The 16,639-nt window shown below is 38.0% G+C and overlaps 1 protein-coding gene across 4 annotated transcripts in view; it reads left to right on the top strand.

Moving 5' to 3' along the window:
* LOC119656758 (disks large 1 tumor suppressor protein) overlaps positions 1-16,639 on the top strand; it is a 139,324-nt gene that overhangs the window by 82,281 nt on the left and 40,404 nt on the right. For all 4 annotated transcript variants that reach the window (XM_038063329.1, XM_038063325.1, XM_038063328.1 and 1 more), the window contains exons 5-8: positions 11,983-12,015; positions 13,791-14,285; positions 15,379-15,613; positions 15,674-15,761. In XM_038063329.1, coding sequence (XP_037919257.1) covers positions 11,983-12,015; positions 13,791-14,285; positions 15,379-15,613; positions 15,674-15,761 — 851 coding nt within the window. The remainder of the gene's footprint in view (positions 1-11,982; positions 12,016-13,790; positions 14,286-15,378; positions 15,614-15,673; positions 15,762-16,639) is intronic.

Here is a 16,639-nt window from a genome sequence, read left to right as displayed (position 1 = left end):
TACAAAAATGAATCTCTTGTAGGGTTAATAATACTTACTAATTGGGTGATATCTGGTACACGAATATGTGTAACAATGCAACAATATGTCGACCGCTGGAAAATGACATACGCTGACCCCTTCTATTTGGTAAGTCTTCGCGGTCTCTCGACAATTAGAAAATATCGCAAATGTCAAGTATTGTAATTCTTAATTAGCGCATCATTTGCATACGGCTTTGGTGGTTTAATCTAATTGAAAATGTGTGAGTGTATGAATAGCTTGCGTGCTTCTGCGTTGCTGTTCTAATTAGAATTTTATTTACTTTGGGCCACACCCTAAAAGAGGTCCAAGAAATATTTGTATTATCTTTTTTTTTATCAAGAAAAATTCAAATGTGTTACATTTGGACAACAACAAAAAGACAAATCTGAAGTTAGGTATATGTACGTAAATGAAATAATCTAGATGAGTTATTTTCACACGCGGAAATTCCTGGCATCTGGCAAATTTTGTTCACCATAGTCACGAACAAAAAACGCAGATTGAAAGAATATACATATCGAGTAATTTGAAGTTAGACGCTATTTGATAAAACAATCATGCAAAATATCTTTCATGAAGTCCTTCTCCGACCAAAAATTATAAATTTATAAAATTAGCTGCAATATATTTGAATTGAAAATTCAGAAGCTAAAAGTTTCACTTTTTCATAAAAGAAATATGCTCACAAAATGGCTACATTTACACACACTTTGGAGAAATCTAAAAATATGCGAATCTAAATATAACAAATGATTACAATGGGGTACACGTATGTATGTATGTATGTATGTCGAGGCAACCCTGGGCATGAGAGCAAACAAAAATTCAAAATCAAACAAACATTGAATTATGACTTGGTGAGCGGGGCACCGTGCAGTAGTTATGTAATTTGTGATCTACGAAAATTACACTTATTGTTTTTCAACTTTTGGTTTGTCGAGAAAACTTTTATCTAAGAAATCAGAAGCATCGTTTGGTAGGCATCTGGGAGTGAATACACACATGCGTGTACGATATCGCTGGATATTGATTGCACAGGGATAAATATGCATATAATAAATAATGATTTCATTTATCAAATGTCATTCTGAAGACGGTTTATCTCTGATCACTAGAAGAATACGATGCCTTAGGTGTGAAAACAAAACCCTCCTTACCTTGAGGGTGGGAGAGGCTTATTTAGGAGGGCAGATACCTAGTTTTCCCTGTTCCGATTAAAATCATATCATTATATTGTCGCCTCTCCAGTGCTATTCTTGAAGATGAAATATAAGTCAGCTATGAAGGGATCACCTCGCACTTCTCAAATTTTCCAACTACTACACTTAAATTTTTCAAAGTTCATAGGAGCTGTATGCCTAAGCTTTTTTAAACTCCTACGTATTCATATACCAAGATGCTTTTTTCATTTAAGCGGATGGAGTCTATTTGAACATAAAACAAGTCGGAAAACCAGAAGCTTGATGCTTCAGGGATAAAAGGTTTTGTTTCCCTATGTGAGGAACGATGAGTGCCTGACAGTTCCGTGTGCACATATTTAAAAATCCATTGCCCTCTATTTTATAGAAAGCGTTTTAAATAAATCATTTGATGGAAAGCACTCTATTGATAATAGTCAACCTCATACGTTTCACAGACGGAGTTTAATGTTATTAGTAAATGTGAAGAACTTAGTAGATTCTTCAGGAATGGAATTGTAATATTTCACTCGAATGACAATTATTCTCGTTAATTATGACGTGAGCATCGTATTTGTATGGCTTAGGATGCGGTAAATTTTTCCGAAATTGATAAATTTGAACTGCTATAACTTTGACACTAATAGCCGCATTTTCATACATGTCATGCTGGCATGCATATGCACAATACTGTCTTCTATGCTGGTGCAAAATTTAGTACTCCTAGGATGAACTTAAGGGGGATTTTCAGTCAATTTCTAAAAGTTGATAATATATTATTAGTAAGTTTATTTTGGCAGATATCGGGATGGGGCATATTTGAGGCCTAGATTTCATTTAAGTGCACCACCCTGATTTTTTTCAAATTTTTGGGTTGGGTAGTTTCTGGAAAAGAGTCCTGTCTAACTTTAAGCGTGTACATTTTGGTTCCTTACTCGTGCACTTTACAATTCACGTCAAAAAGTACTAAGTCCTTTCATTTGATACTTCACATGCCTACATCCGGTGAAAAATAAATTTTACATCCCCCCTTTGCATATATGTGGAGCCCCCGTTTAAACTCCACCTAAATTTATGTCACTCACAGTATGCGTGGGATTTCATAGTTCCCATCTGTCCACCAAATTTTGTTCGGGTCGGTTTAGTCGTTTTGGAGAAAAGTACGTGTGACCAACAGACACAAACCTTTAAAAACAGGGGATTTTTTCTGAGATAAATTCTTTTCAAATTTCATAGTTTTTGCTTGGTGAGCTTTTTCCCAACCATAAAAAAAAATCTACTTAGTGAAGTTATCATTTTACGTTTCTGAGAAACTGTGTTCCTGGATTGAACGTGGGTTTTACGGAATAATTTTAAAATCCAGTAATATACTATTATTAATTTTATTTGAACAAATATCGGTATGACGTAGTATTTAGAGGCCTACATTTTATATTTACATCACATTTTGTTTTAAATTTTTCGATTGAGTAGTTTCTTAGAATGAGATCTGTCCCACTTCAAGTTTCTACTTCTACCTACGCCTACGTTGCAATGGATATCAAATGTTCTGTAAAGTACTAATCGAGACCTTTCATTTGATACTCCACACGACTATAATGGGAAAAAAGAAGTTTTGCACCTTTAAGGCGATTTCTTAAATTCACCACAAAATTGTGCTTTTCAGCGTGTGCCTTAGATTTCTTAGTCTATATATGTCCACTGAATTTCACCTCAATAGGTGCAACCATTTTAGAGAAAATCACGTGTGACATTTAGGCAGTAAACGGATTTAAATAAGATTTTGTTTTTATATTATATGTAAACTTAAAAATTGGCATCTTCACATAAAATAGGTAGTGTTCAGTATCTATCCAAGTAAATGTAATACATAGTAACATTTTACTGTATTACTGTAGCGCAAAAAGTGTAACAGATCTCGTTCTCGGAACTTTGCCGACCAAAATATATTACATTCCGATATCTGTTCGAATAAATTTAATAAAAGTAAGGATTTACCCAACCCAGTAAAACATTGAAAGAAGGTATGACCCCCAGCCATTCATTTCCATTACTATGCTTAGCAGTTGTAGTCAATTCGCATAGATTATAGTACTATTCTAATGGCGAAAAGATATTGAACAGATTTTCTTCTTTCGAAAGGACTTTCAACCATTCCTTTCACGTCCAAAATGCAGGTTCATTTACCAAGGCCAGACGTCCTACGCGATTTTCTTTTAAATCACGCCTAATTCCGTGGTCACCTGCCAACACAATTTATGATACAAAGCATGATTTGCCCTTTACAATAAAACATCAAATATACAACAGTGTACAATCTGACAGCACTGTCAAAACAATAATATACTTACCGTAATAAGGAAAAATTTAGGATAGGATAGGTTGATAGAAAAAACTGGCATTTATAATTTAAACCGCAGTTGCAGGCGATTTGGCTGTTTGATTCGTTAATGTCTTATTCACCGCCCGAAAAGAATGAAGCGATTTTAACTATACTCCGAGGATTATTTTTTGTTATTATAATTGCGTCCTTTATCAGCTATGCCTATTGCATTATCTTATACATAGATTGATTTAATATGGAAATGATATTAAAGGATATATATAATGAATTTGTAAACTAAGAAATATCTCCGATTTGCAACATGAGGGCAACATTGTCTGAGATTAAGTAATAGGCCAAAATCTGTTTAACTAGGTGGAAATGTAAAATTGAGGAAGCTAAGTATCTACAGTACGAGCTACCAATATGAAATGAATAGATAAGATAAATAGAGCTAGATTGGAATAAACACAACTAATGTCAATATACGTATACATGTGTATCTATTTTCTTATCTATTATAGGGCTTTATTGTCGGTACAGAATATTTGCCTTTCGAGGCACCAACTATACCTGGTGTTGGTTTTTATGATTTATCTTCTAGTATTACACACTCTAAAAATACCAATGTACCTTTGGAAGTGAGTGGATTTTTTGCCAACAATTTTAAGGGGACTTTTCACAGTCAGCATTTTTATTCTGCAATTTTATTTATTTACTAATTCGACAGAATATAGTTTCAAGAAACATTCCTATAAATTTCAAGTCAAAATTCGCAATAATTTTTTAGTTAAGAAATTTCATACAAGTCAAGTCACAAGAAGTATAGTAGATTTTTCATATGAATTATATTTATGACACATTATTTTCCGTATACTTTTTGAAATTCTTGGGTATTTATAATTTCATTGGTTGATTTTTTTGTCGTTTTATACTCTTGATCTGCCTTTAAAAGATTCCAATGTAAATTTTTTTCATGGAGTATAGTCGTATGGGATATCCCATACGAAAAAAGTCTTGTACTTTTCGAAACCGGTATTATTTTCCCACATTGATTCGAAAAAGAGGACAAATGCGGGGATCCAAAAATGTTCATTTACTTCAACGACCCGTTCTCAGAAACTACCCACCCCAAATATCAGAATAAATATGGCGGTCCATGCATATCGTACCTAAACCGCAAAATACTCTCCATACCTATAGATAAAAGTTTAAGTTTCCGCTTGCATCAACAAGTTGCATTAATAAAGGCTATAGTATAGAGCACGATACTACCAACTTTGGTGGGAATTGCGCTATTACTAACAGAGATATGATAGCTCAAAGTTGTCACTTTTGTGCAAATTTATTGAATTCTAAATGCCTAAACATCCCGAGCTAGGTGCAATTAATTAAAGCTGCCAAAATTCTACTTTTCAACCGATCCCATTAGTTTTACTTCGAGCCATAACTACATGTCTTCTAAACAAAATTGCAATTATAATACAATTTCTTCATCGAGTTTACGGTTTGGTCAAATACGCAGGAGAAGTTGGATCAAGTTTCAAAATAGGGCAATTTCAACATCAACAACAATCGGATACATCTTCTATTTTAATTTCATTTTTTATCTTTAAAGTAAATGAACCCTAAATCAATAGATATCACAATTTTAACACATAAAATGTTCCACTAATTGCGCTCTGAGTGTGAAAAGTGCCCTTAATTTGAGTCAGACACTAGTATCCACAGTTACTTATATTTGATGTTGAAATTTTGAAAATTCTCAGTTTAACTTGTATGAGAAGAAGTACAAGGTTCAAGCGTTATCATGTTCTGAATGAGTGAGTGTTCTAATAAGACTGCGCAAAACTTGGTTGTGGATGTACAGTTTATACTAAAACACGAGGCTGCTGATAAGGGAGATTGATTAACTCGTTTAATCCTTACCTGTTCCGAAGAATCGTGAATTGTTTGAGCAGAACTTTCCTGAGAAGCCTCCTAGACACCGATATAGGCGCACAGATTTGTATTTATCCCCATTAACATATTTCCTGTGAACTGCGGCTAGTATGTCATAATTGTTAGCTATTGTTCCATGCTCCATGCTTAGTTTGCTTATTTTTTGTTTAGATGACTTCGTTGTTTGCTGAGCTAAGTTCTTAAAAAAAATTGAATTGAAATGATTTTCACAATTTCGGTGGTGGCTCTCTCATGCTAATGGCAAATTCTTTTTGCTTTCCTCAGAAGACGAATGTACTGGAAGATTATTTCGTCTGTTTGGAAAATCATCTGAATGCGACTTTTTTTGAGTCAAAAAGGACGACGCTCACTTTTATCGATTTCATCGGTACTATTTGTCATAGATTTTTAAAAGAAGAGCTGATAATAAGCAAGGACTATTATTTGGACGTTAGCAATTCATCAAAACGAAAGGATTTGTGCACAAATAATTCGAGGATTTTGCGCCATAATAACTAGTCGTTCCATTATCCACAAATTTTTGACCAAACACATAGAGACCCTCAACGACTGCGGAGTTTATTTGATTTCGCTTTCTGCGATTCTTTCTATACATATATTACCGAAAACTCATTGCTTAATTTTTCTCAATTTTACACACATACGTCATCACTTTATGGAAGTATCGCGAAAATAATTCAGCGAAATTAGAGTTTGGGATTATTACTTTGCTTTTATACTTTCTTGATATTGTCCGGAAATTGATTTGTATCTGTCGAAACGTAAAATTTATCAAGAAATATCATAACAACCCTCGTTAAGGTTTTGTGTGCAACAAAACCTTATTAGATTCGATTCGATGTGTGTCTGTCATCACACTCGATTTATTCGGAAACGGTTGGACCGATTGTCACGAAAATTAGTGAGCAGCAAGTGGCGCCATAAATGTGAATGAAGAGTGCAAAGTTTTTTTTCACAAAATGTAGCCATGTGGGGTATCAAATGAAAGGCAGTAGTAGTAGTTAAATTTCGAAACTAGTATCATATTTGATATCAGGTGAAACGTGGGGGAATGAGGGCTCAAAATATGGCCCGCAAAAGGTGTAGCAGGTCTCGTTCTCAGAACCTATCCAACCGAAAAATATAGAAAAAATCACGGTGGTTTATCTAAATGAATTCTAGGCCTCAAAATACATCCTGTTCCGATATCTGCATAAATAAAGTTAATAATAGTATATTACAATATTTTAGAAATTTAGCGAGAAGCCCCCTTAAGTTCGTGATAGAACTACAAAATTTGGTACTTACATAAAGAGAATAACATAACTTTGAAGGAAATCGAACCATTATTAACAAAGTTATAGAAGGTGAAACTTTTACATTTTGTGTGAAATTCGTGCATTCTCAAACGTGTATGACGTGATCATAGAATATCAATTCGTCAATACCACACCAAAGTGAGCTCTTACGAATGACGTAGTGGTCTAATTTAGATAGATATATTTGTATATTAAACAAGCGATATTCAATATATCATACGTATACGTATTTCTGTTTGCTAATCTAGACCCTTTTACACCTGACCGTGAAACCTACCTGCTGACTTTTCGCTGGATTTATGTATTTAGCTTCAATATCAGATACCCTTTTTGTGTTCGCTTGATATGACTCACAATACCACCCAAATAGGTCAATATCGTATTCTGCTTTCACTTTCTAAGAATATCGCCGCAAGACATATCTCCTTTCTTGAAAATAATGATTAATTCCGGGTGGATCTTGCTTTTGTCCTTTGGTCGTTTTTTGCTGCCCACCTTTGTCTACTGCTTGGTCACTTGCAAAGCACTAAATGGTTCACTGGTACTGTTCATGCTCTCTTTGCCTGCGTTCCCAATTAATTTATGTTTAGGAGCTGTCATCTGGGTTCCTTAGGTGAGTTTGCTACATGATGCATGAACTTTTTTCGCCTATGTACTAATATAGGACAACTTAGTTCTCCATATCGGAGGCCTGATATTTTGGTGGATATTCAGCCTCTCTTTGAAAAATTCACAGAGTTCATTGATGCATTCTCACAGTGATAGAAATGCTGTTTCTGTATGGGGGACTATCGGCATTCCGTTACGAGACCCGCAACGAATCCCGACTGTCATGGGGTAACCTTGCCCTCAGTAGTGATTTTCCAGCTCCTGTGAAAAGGATCCGGTGTGTATGTCATCCATCTCCACTCCACTATTATCTTTTGTAGCATTAAATGTCACAGTAACCAAATTTCCGCGGTGAATCTACAACTACGCTGCAGTTTTTATGAACACCACCTGCAAAGAGCGACTGAACTTTACTTTTCGGATCGTAATAGATCTATTTAACCCAGCGTAAAAGGTGCTCTGGAACCAAATGTTGTTTAGATGAGTTTTTACACAGGATAAAACACAGTGTTTCTCCATGAGTAACGGCACAGCATGTATTGCAGCTTGGTTTACAATAATTTAAACTGTCGCGATTACGGTGGTCAAAAATGCGTTTAAAAAACTTCATGGTATTTAAGAATTTACTGGGGCAAAGTGTTGGGCCCCAAGACTTTCTTTTCCAGAGTTTTGCTGCTTGCGGTCCAGAACGAGAAACATTTCAATAATACAGTACGACAAACGGAGGCTTCCGATACAGAGGAGAAGATTCGTAAAGGTAGCATCGCGATCATGATCGGTGATCTGAATGAAAACCTAAGCTCCAATAACACATTATCTGGAAATGGGATCGGGAAAGTGTAATAATACTGGGGACTGTAAAACAAAAAAAAAATAAAATGCTGAGATCAGGGAGATAAATAGAGTATCGTTGGAGTTATTCCACTATGCTAAATCCTACCTGATCTCTCTTGGTGACAGGTTCCGCGACAGGCCGACCAAGAAAATGCATACAATGTCGTTACAAACATGATGATCGGATTGAGTCACAGGCCTCGGAGAAATGCTAGGGCGTCCACCTCAGTTAACGCGGCAGGAGGGGCCCCGGTCCTGTCGAGAAATGGGCAAGGGTTCTTGATGCCTGGACGGCATCAGGACGTAAGCAGGTTAATCCGAAGAAAACGAACAAAACAAATACGTGTCTGCACGCTAAATGTTGGTACCCTAACTGGAGAGAGCGAGGAATTCGCAAGAGCCCTTCGGAAAAGGGGCATTGATATCTCCGCTTTGCAAGAAACCCGATAGTCTGGTGTCAAAATCTACGAAATCGAATGCGAACGCGGTAAAAATGGCTATAAACTTATCTATTTTGGTAACCTACACACTCAATATGGTGTTGGCATTACCATCTCAAAGAGTTTCCGTGATGCCATTACAGAAGTCGAAAGATTTGATGATCGGCTGATGAAGCTCACCATTATATCAGCTGATCGCACTATTCACTTCTTCACTACGTACGTACCACAGACAGGTCGACCTGATGCCGAGAAAGACGCCTTCTGGTAACTTCTCGATGAAAAAACTTGTCACGTTCCTGTTGACGACTATATTATCATTACCGGCGACCTTAATGGTCATGTGGGTGAAAAAACAGACGGTAACAGGTGCCATGGGGGAAAGGTGTTCGGAGCGCGCAATGAGGGTGACGAGCGTATAATCGATTTTGCGGACACCACCCATAACCTTGTACTTATGAATACATGGTTCATCAAACGATTGTATCATCTTCCTACATTTTATAGTGGGAGCAGTAAAACACAAATCGACTATATTCTCATAAGACGCCAACATTTTACCAAAGTCACTGATTGCAAAGTCGTTCCCTATGAGACCATCGCACCTCAACATCGACCGTTGATTGCCGTCCTGCGAATTAAGCCACCGATAAAACAGCGGGAGAAACGCACTGGCCCGCGGCGCATTAAATGGTGGCGATTTGGTGAGAAGAAAAAAGAAACGATCTCACTCATACGATTGCTGACCATTACGAATATTGAAGAATCGTGGAACCAAATGGAAGACACGATCCACAAAGCGGCCTCTGCAGCCCTCGGGGTTACCAAACCGAGATACTTGGCTTTGGAATGATGATGTTGAAATGAAGGTCCGTGAAAAGAAACGCCTCTACCACAAATTTCTCGACGATAAAACGCGTACTAATTGGCAAATTTATAAGAATTCCAACCAGGAAGCAAAGAAAGCGATCGCTGTCACCCGAGCGAACCATTTCAAAAATCTTTACGATAAACTGGACACTCGGGGTGGCGAGAGAGACGCTGTACTCACTTTCATTTGCCGGCCGTGATGCAGTAGGCGAATGCTCCAAAAGCCTAATTAGGGTGATCAGACCCGAGTCTGTACGGGGACTCATCTGAAGTGGCAAATTGGTCACGAAACCTTACCAGAAGTATACTGGTACCATGGGAACCGGGATAGCCCCTGGACTCACATACTTCGGGAGAATTCCTGTTGTATGTGAGTACAGCTCGGTTGTTTGCGGTTGGTCCCCTAGTGGGAGCTTCATGGGGGTTGTGGTTACGTTCAAGCGAGAAGAGACCTTCGGGCCTCGACGTGGTGTTGCGTTTCAACACGGGCGCCGTACTTCTTAGTTCGGTAGAGATTTAGGTAGGTCTTGCATCCACCAGTATGATACTAAGCCATGCACTTGGTATAGACTGGTACCGCTGTTGCTTGTCTCAGTGGGGCTCTGATTGTGGTCACAAATCAATCCGTGTCTTAAGAAGACCGTGGGATTAAGTCGCCCAGACAGGTGCTCACGTTAAACCCCCAAGGAATATAACTGTCAGTGCAACTGAAGTCGAGGAGGCAATAAAACGAATGAAACCGGTAAAGTCACAGGATCTTACGACATCGCATCTGAGCTCTGGAAAGCGAAGAGCTGGGACCCAACACTGCGGCTCAGTGAGTTCTTTAATCGGGTTATTCGGGAAGGAAGAATACCATCTGACTGGCAAGAAAGTACCACTGTTCCAATATAGAAAAAGAAAGGTAGTCCAGCAGAATGTCCGATTCGGGGGGAAAGTACCCATACCATGAAGATTTTTGACAACCGTATTCGCGAGATCGTTTAAATAACCGTAAATCAAGCTGCATTTGTCAAGAACTGTGGAACTACTGACGCACTACACACTGCGCGGAGAAACATCGAGAGAAGCATCGCCTTCTTTATATTATATTTCTGGATCTAGAGAAAGGGTTTGACCGTATGCCACACGAACTCATCTGGTATGCTCTACGACAACACAGTGCCAGAAGAACTCGTGCGCTGTGTTCAATTGCTCTACCATGATCCGAAAAGTAAACTACGAAGTATGGCGGGTGTATCAAAACCGCTTCGTGTTTCTGTTGGAGTTCATCAAGGAAGCGTCCTCTCACCACTCCTCTTTGTTCTTGTTATGGATACCGTCACACGGGATATCCAACGTCCAGCGCCCTACACACTGCTTTATGCAGATGTTGTTTTCCTAGCATCTGATAGTAAAAATGATCTCGAGCAACTTGTCCAAAAATGAAATGACCGCCTCATGCAACACGGTCTCAGATTGAATCTAAACAAAACTGAATTTTTGACGACCGATCCCCATGAAACAGGCACAATCACTGTCAGCGGCAGTGATCTGCCTAGAACTGAGCGATTTAAATACCTCGGGTCAACGCTACCAGCCAATAGAGAACTGCGTTATGAAATTACTTCACTCATTAACGCAACCTGGATGAAGTGGTGTTCCACAACTGGTGTTATTTGTGATCGACGTATCAACGAACGTCTCAAATCTGAAATTTACCGCAATGTCGTCCGTCCTCTCGCTCTCTATGGTTCTGAGTGTTGGCCGACTATAAAAGACAACGAACGGCGTCTTGCGGTAATGGAGACGAAGATTTTACGTTGGTCACATCCGAAATGAGGATATCCGCGATCGTTATGGGGTGCGATCATGGAAAAGTTGCGAGAGAGGCGCCTTCGATGGTATGATCACGCAATTTTATGGTTAATGACCAAAAGGCAGGCCGAAACAATGGTGGCTTGATACCCTGGATGGGGATTTAAAAGCTTCGATATTGCATCCAGATCAGGCATGCGATAGAGCCAAATGGCGAAACCGATCATGACGCGCCGACCCCGCTTGTGAACGGGACAGAGGCTGAAGAAAAAGATGATCAATGTAGTTTCAATGGCCTGACAACCTAAAACTAAAAAAGCGCTTACAACGGCCTTAGGCAAGATCATCACTTGATGGTTGCTTGTCTTCTTTTGCGTACTCTATTCCCACATCTATTCGTACCTTCGACTCTCCAGACATTCCGCTTAGAGAGCACCTTTCTGATGGGATAACAGACATTTCAAGTAGCCCGCTGGAGATTTTTCTTCACAATTCTTCAACTAGGTTTTAGGATGAAGCTATTGAAAATTTGGAGATATCTATGAAGTTATATACGAAACGCCGATCCAATATAATTTTAATGGATTATTGTTGCATTTCGAGACTTGGTTCATTAACAATTTATTTTCTCCGACTTCTGCTTCCAGGCACACACACCAGCTGCTTCCAATGACATGAAGGTAAGATGAGAAATTAATTGTGGCATCAATCCTCACTGTGTCTGCTTGTTTTTGTCCCGTACTTGCTTAAATATGTTGTGATGTCTAATATTTGTTTGCCTTATATTTATTTTGTACATTTCAAATATTGTTCTTTGAGGTTTAAACTTACCGAGTTTTCTAAGTTTCGATGAAATTTCTGAGAGAAACAATCCACTAACAATTGTTATATTGTTGTTTGCATTTGAATTTAATATAAGTATTACATGACCAATAAAATCCCACATCACTCCAGGTCCATTTGAAACCGCAACACAGACTAAGTCTAGTATCATAAAAGAAATTTCTTTCATTACTGGATAGCAATAATACACTCGGAAAGTATACGAATATTTGTTCGAGTGTTATCTTGATCTTCTGGAATTTATAAAAAAAAATTAAAAACAAGATTATTCATCAAAATCGATGTTGTCCCTTTTAAAGAAATCCCAATCGATTGCAACGCATCTATCCCAACGGTTAATCCAGCCGTCATTTCGGTGCTATAGATACAATATAGCTACGTTTTCGGACTGCGATTTCATATTCTTCCACTATTCCTATAAACTGTATATCAATTATTTGATTTAATGTTGTCCGCATTTTCAAAATCAGAAAAATCTACAAATAAGTAACTTTTTTGGTCCGATTATCTAATAAGATTTCTATTACTAGCAGTTTCGGCGCATTATTTATGCGTTTCATTAAGCCATTTACGGCAAAGTGTCTAGAAATCCAGCCAGATAGATATTGTATAAATCAGATGTGCCGTTCAATAACACGGTCAGCTCCCTTCGATTGGATACTCAGCCCTGTCCTAGTGAGTTGATTATTAGCGCGGATTACATGACCATACGATCAAAAACTCCTCTCTGGCAATTTCTGCAGGATAGGTGCAACAAGTCGAATGGCGGTAAATTGTGGATTTCAAACGTTATGTGATGTGGGTCGCCACTTCATCCAGATTGCGTTGATGGGTTTAGCGATTTCACGATATAGTTCAACTTTGGCTGAAAACCCCTATTCAAGACACTTAAATTACTTCTCGCCAATTTATCGTCAAACACTCTATTTTATTCAGATTTAGGTGCAGATCGCACTGCATGAGCGACCATCCCACTTTGGGACAAAGTGCTCGAGATCAACTTTGTTGTGAGATACTAGAAAAATATCATCCACATAAAACAGGGTGTAGGGCACTAGTGTTTGAATGACCCGCATCATACACATTGTAAAACAAAATAGATCGTGGAGTCCGTCTTTGAGCAATTCATTCACCGATAATATTGAAAAATTGGAGACGATTCGTTTGAGAATATATTAATAATATCGATACACGTTTGTCATAAGGAAGGAAGGAAACAACCCTCCTACAAATTAACATGTTTAGGAAATTATTGAAAATAGTGTTTTCCAAAACAAATCCTACCAGGTTGTATACATCTAACCCTCATATTCAGAAAGTGGAGGTCAGATAATGTCACCATAAGGATTCGAATGATAAACTTAGTTTTGTTGCAGGAGCTTTTGGAAAGCTATATGATAACCATTATCCGAAGTGGAATTTTTGATTTGTTTTTTGCTAAACTTTATTGTAAATAATTTGTGATTTGTTTGCCGCAAGAAAAATAGCGCCGTATTTTATATTGCTTGTTTGTTTTATTTTATGTTGAAAAATTTCATAATTTGTATATCTTACGTCCGTATATATATATAAAGAGTTGGTCTGATCATTTGTTAACTTTGTACCATTTTAGGTAAACGGGGATGACCGCTGGCATTATTTCGACATAACACTGGAACGGGGAAACTCAGGACTAGGGTTTTCTATTGCGGGTGGTACAGATAATCCACATATAGGTACTGATACGTCGATTTACATTACGAAACTTATTCCTGGTGGAGCTGCAGCAACCGATGGACATCTCATGATAAATGATATTATTGTATCTGTTAATAATGTATCAGTAGTAGATGTAACACACGCAAGTGCCGTTGATGCCCTGAAAAAAGCAGGCAACACTGTTAAACTTCATATAAAACGGAAACAACCTCCAGCAGGACCCGTAATAGAAATTGATTTAGTGAAAGGATCAAAAGGGTTAGGATTCTCGATTGCTGGCGGAATCGGAAACCAACACATTCCTGGCGACAATGGAATCTATGTTACGAAAATAATGGAGGGTGGTGCCGCCCATGTCGATGGGCGTCTTGAGATTGGGGATAAACTAATAGCTGTTCGAAACAACTCGGTAAGCATATATAATTAGAAATGTATTTTAGAACATCATTACAGATATTGAAAGGTGTATGATCTTCCTGTTTCCCAAAAATTCTAAGATACTTTGATACAAGTAATAACCCCAACTACTTATTCAAAGTATGATAATATTGCTTATCATTTTATTTGATAAGAAATTCAACATAAAGAGTGGAATGTTATCTTAAGGAAGTTGATATCATTGCAGATATCCTTATAGGTACTTTTGTAAACAGTAAACTAGTTGGGAGACAACAAAATGTCAATTCAATGTTAATATATCAAAGTTGAGAATTGCTTTTTCTACTAGTTACGTGGAGTGAGATTTGATAGAATTTTGAGCGGTATATATATCTCGCAGTCCGTGTCCAATGTTTTGAACCGATGGAATCGTCTCAATTTACAACCTATCCACAGCCACATCCGTCAGACCTAGAAATTATTTGACAGCTTCAAAGTTATGCCCATTGAGGCGTATATCGTTCTGAGCTACTTATACCTCAGGAATATTCCTCCTGGATATAGCACTTTAGAAACACTCCGTGGCGCTGTCGAAAGCCTAAAAATTAATGAGGAGTGGGTGGAGAGGGATCCAAGCTCCGCGCATTGTTCCATAATCATCCGATTATGTAGTAAGAGTAGAATCCAGACACCTCTTCTGTCGATCAGATGTGAGCATACAAACGCCCGCCCTATTATCACCCTCAAATACCTTTGCTTTATATTTTAATTGCTATACCGTTAGGTCCTCTAATAAAACTCTCTTCTTCTACATTTCAAAATAAGTGGTTGAAGCAACTCTCTTTTAGGGGGCACATAATTTGGAAAAATTAACCATCTTTAAGTTATGAATTGAAAAAATGCCCGCTCGCAATTTGTAAACAAAGAATTAGGAAATATAAAGACAACCTTTAACGATGGTCTACGTTTGAAATACTGAATATCGTTGTCGGTTCAACTCTAACATAATAAAGGGTTTCTGTTTAAAGTCTTTGTTTTGCGCCTCAAAACTTTATAATTAATGGAGTTCTAAAACTACTAACATATATATGATATATTGAAATTATATAATTTTTCATTTACAGAATGATAAGAACCTTGAAAATGTCACACACGAACAAGCTGTAGCTGCGCTTAAATCCATCACTGATAAAGTCACATTAGTTATTGGTAAACCACGACATATAGTTAATTCGTCTCTAGCTCAAGTGAATTCCCATTCAACCGGAGCTGTAAATAACATAGGACAAAACGTTGTAGATTTCGGAAGATCTGCATCTCCCGGCCCAGCTACTTCGAGATCACATTCTCCATTACCTCGTAAGAATTTTTATATTTCTTTTTTTTTCCTAATATTAAATATTACTTTTTTAATTTGAGAACCGGCATCGCGCTACGCATCTTCAAATGTTCTCGCTGCAGTGCCTCCTGGAACACCACGAGCTGTTAGTACAGAAGATATAACAAGGTAAGTGATATTTTTCGTTTTAGAAATTTGAAATGTTAGTGCCCTAAAATTTTGTTTAAGAATTAGAGGACTCCTAAGTCCGCCATCCACTTAACGGCGGACCGGATCAGTTGGAAAGCAACATGCTTTCTCAGTTGTAGTCCACAGAACCCTCATCCTTGTGCAAGCACCCAAGTTGCAAAATATATGACTTGCGGTTTTGTCCAGGGCAGTTTTGTGTTCACTATAATTCATACACATGTCGTGTTTTTGAATTAATATAAGGTAGCAAATACCATCTTATAACCACTTCGGTCACGCTGATCCCATGGCAGAGGTGAGGCGGGGTCTTATGATTTGCCTCTACCCTGGACGAAATCGTAAGTCAAATGTTAGTGCCCTGTCAGAAGATAGCCAATCACCTGTATTCGAGTTTATTACTGTCTCTGTTGGTGTTCATTAAGTAAGCGCCCTATTATCACACCTCTTTATTCTTGTTATGAGCAATGTCACACGGGGCATCCAACATCCAGCGGTTTATATAGAAGACGTTTTCGCAGCGTCTCATGGCAAAATTAATCCCGAGCAACTTGTCCAAAAGTGGAATGATTTTCTCATGCAACATGGTCCAGATTGAATTCGAATAAAACAGAATTTTTATCGACCGATCCCCATGAAATAGACACTATCACTGTCAGTGACAGCGGCCTGCCCAAAATTGACCAATTTAAATATCCCGGATCAGTGCTAATGGCCAGTAGAGAACTGCGTTATGAAATTTCTTCATGCATTAGTGCAACCCGAATGATGTATGAACGAACGTCTGAAATCTAAAATTTACCGCAGTGTCGACCGCTCTGCGCCGACTATAAAAGACAGTGAACGGCACCTTGCGGTAA

Source organism: Hermetia illucens, chromosome 5, assembly GCF_905115235.1.
Source record: "Hermetia illucens chromosome 5, iHerIll2.2.curated.20191125, whole genome shotgun sequence".
Classification (NCBI taxonomy): Eukaryota; Metazoa; Arthropoda; class Insecta; order Diptera; family Stratiomyidae; genus Hermetia; species Hermetia illucens.
The sequence above is the reverse complement of the archived record's forward strand: the minus strand, read 5'-3'. Positions and strand labels throughout refer to the sequence as shown.